General features: G+C 30.8%; 1 protein-coding gene across 1 annotated transcript in view; it reads right to left on the reverse strand.

The window, feature by feature from the left end:
• Positions 1 to 11166, reverse strand: part of LOC115874412 (neural-cadherin-like) — a gene marked incomplete at its 3' end in the record, with an annotated part of 35480 nt that extends 24314 nt beyond the window's left edge. The window contains exons 1-4 of the mRNA XM_030889575.1: positions 10977 to 11166; positions 9167 to 9450; positions 6892 to 7164; positions 1698 to 1889 (exon numbers count right to left, since the gene is read on the reverse strand). Coding sequence (XP_030745435.1) covers positions 1698 to 1889; positions 6892 to 7164; positions 9167 to 9450; positions 10977 to 11019 — 792 coding nt within the window. The remainder of the gene's footprint in view (positions 1 to 1697; positions 1890 to 6891; positions 7165 to 9166; positions 9451 to 10976) is intronic.
• Positions 11167 to 11963: the final 797 nt, after the last annotated feature.

Below are 11963 nucleotides of genomic sequence, written 5' to 3' on the forward strand. Positions count from 1 at the left end.
ACGTAAAAAATGATAAGGACCGTTTTTGTAAATTGCATATTTTGGCAGATATTTGCAAAAAAACTGTTTTTTCGGCCATTTGGTGCCATTTTTCCGCCAAAGCTGACCGATTACGGTTTTATAACTTTTTTCCTTAAAACTACTCCTCAAAAGGTACACAATTCCCCTAAAAAGTCATTGTCTTTCCCATGTCCTTATTTACTGGAGTACCATGGAAACTTATTTTAATTTAAAAATAGACTAAGCACTAAAATGATTTGGCTAAAAATTGCTTAAAAAATCACAAAAATCGGCACACCAAAACAAAATATATTGAACAAATCTCTCAATTTACACAGCATTTTGCATCTCACGTTCACGAACAATAATTAATAAAAATTATTGTCCATCAAACTTTCCCTCTAGCAACTCGACGACTAAAAGAAAACAAAAACGAAAAAAAGTACGGAAAGAAATCGACGAAAGTACTGGTTAAACTTGTAATTGTATGCAAGGTGTGCCGTATAAACAAACTCATCGAATATAAAAGTTAAATAGAACTGGTGCAACTGGTCCCGTCGAACCAATTTGAGCAACTCAAATATAAGGTGCGCTGTAAATCATTAACAAAAAAGCTGCTAAAGAACATTCCATTATCGGTTTCCCACCATTCGGTTTATCACGATAGGTATTTTGATACTTTATAAAAAAATACAAGCAACACATTAAACTGAATATTAGTATTATGTTTAACAAATAATCCAGAGTAAATCTCTGACAGATTGATTTGTAAAATTGGACTTAAATATTAAAGAACAATTCGGAAAGTTTATCTCTTTCCGTCGTCGGAAGCAAAAAAAATACAAAGAATAAAGAAAAAACCCATTTAAAATGTTTAAATTCAACTATTCGAGAACACTTTACTTTTTTAAAACAGATACGTCTACAAGAAACCGTTCTGTTAAAATGACATTATATCAAGTTATAAACTTCAAAATTAACAATTCTCCACAAATAATGTAATTTTAGACTCTGATGAAGGCCAAAAAAATAGTCTTAAAAAGGTAATTGAAAGGAAAATGATTTATTGGCCTAAAACCAAGAAGGAAAAGTATATAAAAATCTAAAATATACTAAAAAAACTATATAATATAGTTTATTCACAATGCCTTAAATTAACATAAAATTATTTAAAGTAAAAAATCAGCCAGTTCAATTATAATTATGGTGATTGCTTGTATTTTTTTAATAAATTCTACATTTTTTTAACTATCTGGGTGAGTACAAACAAACCAATGGAATATACTTTACGAAGATATGTCCACTCGTACCTATCAGTGATCCGGACATTATTTTTTTGCATTTTTAGGCCCCCTACAGATTTTTTCCTGGAACTTTCGAGCACACTCACTCATCATCAAACACACTTTTTTATTAGTAAATCATTAGAGATCATCAAGGTTTTTATATTATAGAATATACCCTACTTATTCACAACATTAGTTTGTCTTACATCATTAAATTGTAAAGATAATAGGTATTTATTTAGTGTGAATAAGCAGTTATTTAAATGTGGTAGAAATTTCAATCTTGTTATAAAATATAACTTCAAATTTTTTATGTTTAAGTTTAAAATATCTAATTTTCTTTCTACCACACTTTTAGGTTTGCTTACTTTACTAAAACTTACTTGGGATATATAACTTTAAGATACTTACGTCCAAGGGTTTCTTCAAAATGATCCAGCCACTTTCTGGCTGGATTTCGAAGTATTCCAGATCGGCAGGGTTGGATCCAGCGCTGAGTGTGTACACAATGGCTCCGTTGTTGTCGGCATCTTCGTCGGAAGCGGAAACTCGAAGTATATTGGTGCCAATGCTGGCGTCTTGTTTCACATTTTCGACGTATTTCTAAAAATAGACAAAAGAAACGTAGTTTAAAACTGTATTTGTGGTTAAAATATAATTTGTAAACAAGTCAAATTAATTGTGAAAATAATATTAGTAATATTATATTTCTAAAAATCGCTTATGATGAGTTGCTTATTAGATATAAAGTTTGTATTTTTTTAGTGTAGTCAAAACGATATTTTGTTGTACCTCTATTTTGTTGAGAACAAATCGCCATCGACAAGTGCTATAATGTACTTGACGTGCATTTTCTGTTTTGAACTTGCCAGGTCGAGATAGACTACCAAAGTCGTCCTGATGATGGGTGGTCTCCTTGGCCTGGCAAGCTTTAAACGGGAAATTCGCAAATAAAGCAGGTGTACGGCTGTTAAATGCTGCTTTTTTCTCAACTTTTAAGTTTATTTAAAAGTTTTATTTATTTTCTTTGTAGTTTCTGGTCTATAAGGTTTTGATAATTAAAAAAATACAAATTTTAAACTGTTTTTAGAATTAAAAACGGTTATTATAGTAGACACACATACATGTATTTTGAACACACATTTACTATTGACCTTGTATCTCAAATGATAGATATTTATATTAAAAATATAAAACATCCATTTTTTTCAGATATAGACACCCCGAAGGTCACCCTAACTCTTATTTGGCCATTTATTGGCCATTCTCATGTTCCTAGCTAGCATTTATATTGTTATTGTCTGTCTGTAAATCAATTTTGAATAGTATCTATTCAGTGTATCATAGGGGCAATAAATATAAAACACTAAACAAGACTATATCGTTAAAAATTGTCAAAAATAGCCAAAACCTTCAATAAATTAATTTATTTCATCTATATTTTGACAAAAACGTGTAAAAAATAAAACGTAACTTACCCCGTCAATTGTACTAATACAACATAGAGTTTAAAACACCAAAACGCAATACAAATTTTAAAAAATCTTTTGAATTCGACTAAACTGCATTTTTTCGAAAACTATTATCGAAAATTTCCTACTAATTCTTTTAGATTTATCTTAAAACTAAATTAAAACACATAACATGCTTCTAAAACATGTCAGAACAACTTTAAAATATTTATTGACACTGACACTGACGTTTCCATGCGCGTTAGCGTTCAGTTATTTCACAGCCAACTTTTTAGAGATTGAGCGTATTCTTTATTGCAGAAATTAGCTATTTATAAAAATAATACGTAGACGGCACTTTTTATCAAGCTTAAGATATAATATTTCTTGTATTTTTGTCCCTTAAATATTTGCTATTTAAAAAAAATGGTTTTTAACGCAAAAAATGGTTGTTATAGTCTTTGTTATAATATACACACATAAATTTTATTTACTAATCCCCATAGATACAAACTATTAAATATATTAACACCATTTCAGGTAAAAAATATCACAATAATATCTAACAATTATGGAGACATTATTTTTTATTCTATAATAGCCATTTATATTCTTAATGAGCAATATTACATAATATTATTATTATTTATAGATATAAATATATTTTATCAAAATTATAAAATATTTTATAGAAATAGCAATAGATATAAAATATTTTATCGAAAATTATAAAATGACGAATACTGAATGCTATGTTGGAAAGGAAAATAGCAAAAACCTTCAATAAATTAAACTATTTCATCTGTATTTTAAACAAAATATGTAAATAATAAAATATTAAGAACTTACCCATTTAATTACAGTGATACGATAATAACATGAATTTAAAGCATTACACATAATATAAATTTTAAAAATACTTTGATTTTAATAAACTACTACTTGATTTTAATAAAAATTATACTTTGGCAAATTATTAACTGATATTTTCCGCTATTTTTTTTTTTATTTGTCTTAAAACTGTATCAAAATATATAAAAGAACTCTAAAACATGTCAAAACAATTTTAAAATATCGAATGACACTTATTGATTTTCCATGCGCGAGAGGCTTAGGAATTTCACAGCCAACTTTTTCAAGATTACGCTTTTTGTCTTTTGGATATGTTGATTAAAATTGTTATTTTATAAAATACACTTTATATCCAAGCATAATAAAAATATTTTACTTATTTACTCGTTGTCTATACATATTATTTATTACAAAAATGGTATTTTTAAATAGTTTTAACGTAAAAAATTTTAATTCAAAAATTTTAATTTACCAATCGGTATATATTGTCAGACTATAATTTATATATTTCATTTGTCAACATACTTTCCAATCGTAAATACAAAATATTTGCAAATCACTATTACACCCACAAGCGTTAGAATATTCAATAAATAAATATTTGACTTTGTTTTGTTACCCATTTATTAAAATAGCAATGGATAAATTATTTTGCTGGATAAATATTAAAGTATAACACAGGTTGGCTTAAAATATGTTTGCTATTTCAGAGAGTAGGTATAGAAATACAGTAAATAATATAAACCATGAAATATCCTACAAATCTGTTGAATGTTGTGTTTGTTTCATCACGATATAATAAATCAGAACACGTGAAATGAGAACAAATTCAGGCTCATTTTTATTATAGCTCTTTGTGTCACCATCATGTGAGTATTAAATGATCAAAACAAACAACATAGAGTATTTGATAGTGAAATGAAAACACTATTTTTTTCATAACCAAAAATAGAACATTATTTTTTTTTAAACAAAAGACTACGTATAGTCAATACCAATGGAAGGGTCCAGAGGAAAAACTTCATAAGAGCATATTTCTTAATTTTAGGATTTTACAATATTATTTATGTAGGTAACTCTGCAGAGCAATAAGTTGTTAAATCCTATGATATATGCCTAGTAAAATATAGAATAAAGTAAAGTAAAGATTTCAGTTAACGTCTCCAGGCTCCTTTTGCTGCCAGGGCTAATCTGGACGGGGCCTACTTTGTTTACGCGGAATCCGAACCACGGTCCTCGGCCATATCATGGTCAATGACCTACCGACTTGGCAAGTGTCCTGATAACTACCAGCCCTCCAGTGCTGTCCTGTAAAATCAGTCTACAGCCACAGATTAGGTATCCTATAAGTATACAGATAAAAATCTTGTCCCTAATTCGTGGTACGAAAATTGTTTTTTATGACGATGTGCAAACGAGTCAAATTTCCTGTGCGCAAAAATAAACTGGCGTAAAATAACAATAAACAGCGTAATAGAGAGATATCGCTAAACCGAATAGCGTGCACGGACGTTAATAAGGCCAGGTGTTATTTCCTTTACGTGAGGTGGTATTAACTCTGTTCATTTATGGTAATCGGATCGGAAAGAATTCTGATCGCGTCGCGTCCGCTATTTAAACTTAACCTAACTTTGAATTTAAAACTTTGAAATTGTTTTGTTTACTAGGTATTTTAAAACTAAAGGTCTAAAGTGCTTATTTCCAGGGCTTTATTGTTCAACGTCCGCCAGTGGGTTTAGGGCAACAAGCAACAAATTCTCTTAGAAGGGCTAAGTCGTCATCTGCTGTAAACCTAAGACTCTTTATAGGTTCTTTAGTATTGAAAGAGGTGGAATCCATATTTTGGGCCATATTTATTTAATTAAAACTAATCCCAGCTACTTAAATATCAAATTACCTACCTAATAAAACTAAAGCAATAATTCAAAACAATTCAAACATAACCTAAAATAAAAGATCTCGCCGGCCGGCTCCGGTTGCCAAATACCCGCACATGCCCATTTAAGCAATTTTTAAACGTTATCAGAGGTTATTTAGAAAGAGCGCTCGGTGTCATTGATCCGCAAATTACGTCAGGCGGTAACGTTATTAGCGGGTCTTGCGTTAAATATTGACTCGCGTATATCGTAACCATGATAAGATACGCGTAACTGTGCCGGTCAGGCGCTGTGCACAATTTTAGAGGCCATAAGTGGGCGTGCTATATGCGCAAACTAGTCACCTAACTAGTACCCGATTCCGAAAATTGGAACGACGAAGAACAATAAAGAAAAAACAAAGATTATAATCTGTGATAGTATATTAAATGTATAGAATAGTATATTAAACATACGTACTCACAATTCATATGCTCTTAAATTTGTAATTAAAAAGCTAGAAACTATTAGCATACTCGTATTAATTTAAAAGCATAAATTAAGTGTAATCTCGACTGTTTAAAATATCTCTGATCTCTTTATAGAATAACGAAGTTCTGAAAATATACAATATATTATAGCTGTTATCTTTGCGAAATTACGGCTTAAGTTAAACACGGTTTTTGTTTTAGTAGGATATTATCCTCGTTTCGCTGGGTAAAATAATATATAGTCAAAAGTAATATTAGCGGCACCTCTAATACGTGAATTTCGGAGAGCGTTTAGCGCAAAACGTGTAAGCCCCTCGTGTAAATGAGATCCGGAGACTTGTTCCCCTTATTTTGTTGGATTTGCTTCGTTGAGTAATCGGTTTAAGTTCGCCGCCTACATCGAATTTTACAAAGATACACACACAGAGATTCGCGAAATTTAATAATACGTATTATATATAAATGGATAAAATTATAATTAATTATCATTAAATTAATTAAAACACAATTGGTTCAATTTTTATTGAATAAAAAGTTTAAAACAAAAATTTCATATTTCAAAAATTAGTATACAAATTGTAAATATCATCAAACCCAAACATAATAAAAAAAACATAAATAAAAATTGAATTTACTCGTAATTCTCACAAAACTATCCTTACTTTCGACATTTCACATTGTGGTTAGTAACATTATGGCTCAAATTTTTAATAATAGTATATTGTTTTATTAGGAGTAAAATTTTCTTTTTGTGGCGTCGTAGGTTTTTGTGTAGGTTTGAGAATTCTCAATTGTTTTTCTCAAAAACTATGCAATGTGGTTTGGTTGTTGACAAACCACCATTGAGACAGATATTCAGATATTATCCCTAACATCTATTACCTCATAGAAAAGCAATAAAATATAATTATACCTGATATATTACCTAATTATTTTTTTAAATAAATTTTCTCACCTGTCGATCAAACAATGGTGGATTATCGTTAACATCCGTTATCTCCACTGTAAAGGAACAAACGCCCTCTAGACTTGGTTCGCCTTGGTCGGTGGCCTTCACAGTGACAGATACAAACTTGCCGTCGTCTCCTTCCCTGTCAAACACTTTGTTCGTCGACACTTCGCCAGTTTCTTCGTCCACGGTGAACTTAGTGCCTTTCTGGTTAGGCTGCTGTACAATAGAATACTTGACTTGGCCGTTGACGCCCTTGTCTTCATCAGTGGCATGAACCTAAAATATATTGCATTACATGAAAAAATCATAAAAAAATTCAAAATTTTATAAACAAACAAACATTTGATTAACCAATCAAAAATGTCGATGACATACGAAGAATGTACAACTTTTAAGAAACACCCCAATGTAGTATTGATTTGGGAAAGCTAAGCTAGAACCGGAGGAACTATGCTCCCATCCTATGAAGGACCTGCATAAGCTAGTGCAGGGCACAGGGATAGGAGAATGGGTGCAGATATAGAAGGGGACAACAAAAGAATTGGAAAAGAGAAACGTCTGCTCAACAGTTAAAAGACCATACTATAACATTCTATATTGATGCTTCCAAAACTAAACCAGGCGCACCTACCTCAGCATCCTTCGGGCAGTAATTTACGCTATCGAAAGATGTGTACAATTTTTCTTAGATAAGAACTATCGGAAACAAGAAATAATCATCTTCTCCAATAGTCAAGCAGCCTTAAGAGCCATCAACTCAGTAACCATCAGTTCGAAGTTGGTTAGAGGATGCATAGAGAAGCTGAACAAATTAGGCAAAGAAAATAAAGTACGATCTAGATAGAAAAGGAACGAACACTACACTAACTGGACCAGATTAAGCAAAAAATATTAAAAAGTAATAATTAATGTATTTTCTAGAATTTTAGAGAATTTTATTAATCTATTTTATTATTTATAGTGATGTTTTCTGAAGCTGAATAAGGATTATCAATATATAATCCTATAAACTGACTTAAAATTTAAAAAAATTGTCAAAATGTACATAAGGTGTACTTTATTTTTGTCTAAAAAGCCAAATAATATTATGTTCCTAGTTAAAAATTTAGGAACACCTTTTAGGTAAATAGATACAATAGCAAAATAAAACACTAATTCGCCGCAATACAACAAAACACTTTAATTTTGCACTGGACGCGCGTTTCGCTAACCATGTTAGCATCAATGCCTCGCAACTAAATAGCCCAGCAGCTGATGCGGCTTATATAAAATCCTTCTTCTTCATGTTAGCATCATCAGCAGATGATTAAAAGTTTAATCATGATGATCTATTCTATTATTTTGCTCTTGCAACACCAAAGGTTCAACTTTTATAGTAAATACAATACATAATTTTAAATCTAAAAAAACGTTGCATTTAAAAAAATTGACTCATAGCATTTTAAATATTGCGATATTGGTCAAAGATGGCTGGAGAATGACAATCGATCATCATTTTGACGAGGTCAAGCCCTAAACGTCATTTCTTTAGCGGGTACTCTTCTTTATTTTCTAATGGCGCTTACTGGCAGTTAGCCTTAAGAAGGATGTATTTTATTTTTATATTGAGTAAAATGATTTTTAAATGGTGCAGCTTAAAAAATTCAAGAAAAAATATTTTTGTGGAAATAGATTTGTGTGTCTGGAAACTCTGGGATCTCGCCAAAATTATTATCGATTATAATTCCTCTAAAGTGGTGAACCTCTCCTGGTGAAGTGCTATGTCTGGTCCGTTTTGTTATATGGTGTGGAAGCATGGACACTGAAGGTAGCAACAATAAACCGAATTGAAGCCTTTGAAATGTGAACCCTACGACGAATGCTAAGAGTGCCCTGGGTCGACCGTGTACGGAATGAAGACATTCTCAGAAGAGCTGGTCTGGAACAACGTGAACTCTTCGAAATCATCAAGAAGAGGAAAATAGCCTATTTGGGACACATACTACGTGGAGAACACTATCACTTTCAGCGTCTGATTCTCCAGGGTAAAATAGAGGAAGGCAAAAGGGGAATATGTCGAAGGAAGCTATCCTAGCTGAGAAACATTCGTCATTGTACAGGCATACAGGACTTCCAAGCATTCCAAGTCGCTGCAGTTAACAGAACCATCTGATGAGGAAGAAAAAGATGAACGCCTACGCAGGAATCTGCACGGCACCTTAAGAAGAAGAATAATTTCTCAGCCGTCCTTGACGCCGTTTTTTTTTCGATCATACGGTATAATTTCTAACATACGTACCTTAATAACGGGAGAACCGTTGGGTGCTCCTTCCTCGACCTTGGGGTAATAAGTTCCGCAGTCTTTGAACATGGGTTTATTGTCATTGACGTCAGTTATGAAAACCACCACCACAGCCGTACTGGTATGTATGGTAAGGTCTCCGTTGACGCAACATGCTCCATCGTCCATGGCAGTGACGTTCAGTTCATATTTATCACGATCCAGCGAGATGGGTTTGGAATGTAGACGAATTACACCAGTTATTTCTTCTATGACGAACTGGCCTGAGTTTGTTCCACCACCTAAAATCAGGGAATTGGTTTAATATATTATTATTTACATTTTATTATTAAGTCCCTGAAAAAAAATTACGTGATATCAATTCCCTATATTATTACTAAAACACTTTGAAAAAATCTTTTAAAAAATATGTTTTGTTATTTAAATAAGGACAGGGACATCTAATACAAATATATTCAAATCTGTCTTTTTCTCAGTCTCCGTAAAATTCGTCAACCAACACCTTGAATATTATTTTTCTTTTAAAGTGTTCTTAAAATTTTAACCGTTTAGCAGTTAGTCGCGTTATTATACCGTACGATCGAAAAAAAACGGCGTCCAGATGGCTGGGAAGTGACGAGCTATGACATTTCCCATATAAATTTACCTATAAAATGACAGCGATCTTCATTTCATAGCCATCGCTGACGCGATTTTTTTCGATCATACGGTATTACATACGGCTCTTTCAACTGTAAATTTTTAATTTTTATCAAAGCCACCTCGTGATTTTCTGCCTTATATTTTATTACAGAAAGAAGAGTCATATTATGAACTTATGTGTGGGAACGGTCAATTATTAGGTAAAATATACAAGGTACCGCAAAATGTTAAATACAAAAGTTATAGGATTTTTAAATATCTAGTAGCTAGTAGGAAATTTAAGTATACAGGGTCGGTCATAAAGTTGTGGTAATCAAAATGTATTTCTTTTAAATGCACTTTATGACCGACCCTGTATAGTTAAATTTATTATTCGCTAATAGACATTTAAAAACGCTATAACTTTTATATTTAACTTTTTGCGGTAGCTCATATATTTTACCAAATATAATCGATAGTTCCCATATCCCATATCAGCGACCCTGTATAATACTGTAATTATCTGAGAAACGGTTAAAGCTATAGGAATACTTTACATATAAAAATATATATTCTATATATATATATATATATATATATATATATATATATATATATATATATATATATATATATATATATATATATATATATATATATATATATATATATATATATAATATATATTGTAACACTGTATACCCCTTTAAATAATAATGGTGTACTATAGCACAATCTTATGATGAATCCAATTCCGTACAAAACAAGGGGGGTTGCAATTTAAAACAAACTTCCAACTTCATCATGACTTTTTTTGGGATATCCTGTATGCAACAAAATATATTTAGGATATGCACATTTTTAAACCACATTTATAAAAATTTAAACCACAACACCCAACATTTATATTAAACTTTTTTTCATATCTTTATCAACAAATTTGTCAACAATGATGATATTCGACTTCTTGGAGCTAATGGGACACCCGGTATAATAATAAAATACCTACCCCATATATTATTATCATTAGAATTAAGAATAACGTTTTCATCATCTGTGTATTGTGATTATATATCACTACACTCCTTTTTATAGCTTTTGTATTTAAAGAAAACATTTTAAAGCTATATTTTTGGCAAAATTTTAATAACACACCTTGTACAATAACTAACTAAATAAAACTTACCGACTTTTAATAAATATAAGTTCAAATAATCCCATTTTTTCATCAAAATTTTATACTACTGGAGAAATCACATGGAGAGGAAAAGCTTTACCGGTTAATAAGTATTTCAGAAACAAAATCAAGGGAGTAAATCACAAAAAGCGTACACTAATACCGAAAAAAAGTATTTAAACACGTGTTGCACACTGTATTTTTTCTATAATCGTAAAAACCAAACACAAAAAATAAACTTAAAAAATTGTTTGTATCGAAACTCTGACAAGTCGTTGCTTTGTTTCTATGACAACAATACCAATTGTTGAGCATGGCCGCCTTAACAATTTTTTATATTCTTTAAACTGTGATAATACCTATTTGGAGCCAGATCCCATAAGAAATATATTGGAATTAATTTACTTGAGGAACCTATGTGGGGAACCGGTTTTTGTAAACAAATTTAGCTACTGGGATCAAGTGTGCAAAAAATTTCAGATACACTCGCAGAAAAAAATTCTGTAATTCTTTATCATACAGTTAGATAATAATATGTATAACTATTAAGTATAGAAAAAAACATATTTAACGCACCGTAATGTTATGAGTATGCGTTTGTAAAATTATATAATACTCCTGATAAAAATATATTAAAATAGTTAACGAATAAAGACTTTATTTTTAAAATTATAGGTATTTAAATAATAATTATAATTAATCATCATTTACTGAGAATAATTCTATACAAGGTGGACCGAGTTGTATTCGGGAAACCTCGGCAGCATATTTTGCAGATAAAAATAAGTAAAAAAGTTCGTATAAGTGTATGTTCTAAAATGCTTCGTTTCTGAGATACAGGGTATAGAAATTTCATTTTTATTTCGATTTTTTTCAAATAATTTCTGAACTAATATCGATATTTGGATGAAAATTGATATTGGGGTTTTTTTTAACATGAGAAATTTGATTTCGATGTCAATATGACTCCTACTTGTAGGGGGCGCCACCTACATA

This window comes from Sitophilus oryzae, unplaced genomic scaffold (genome assembly GCF_002938485.1).
Source record: "Sitophilus oryzae breed Bouriz unplaced genomic scaffold, Soryzae_2.0 scaffold_1276_pilon_pilon, whole genome shotgun sequence".
NCBI classification, from domain to species: Eukaryota; Metazoa; Arthropoda; class Insecta; order Coleoptera; family Curculionidae; genus Sitophilus; species Sitophilus oryzae.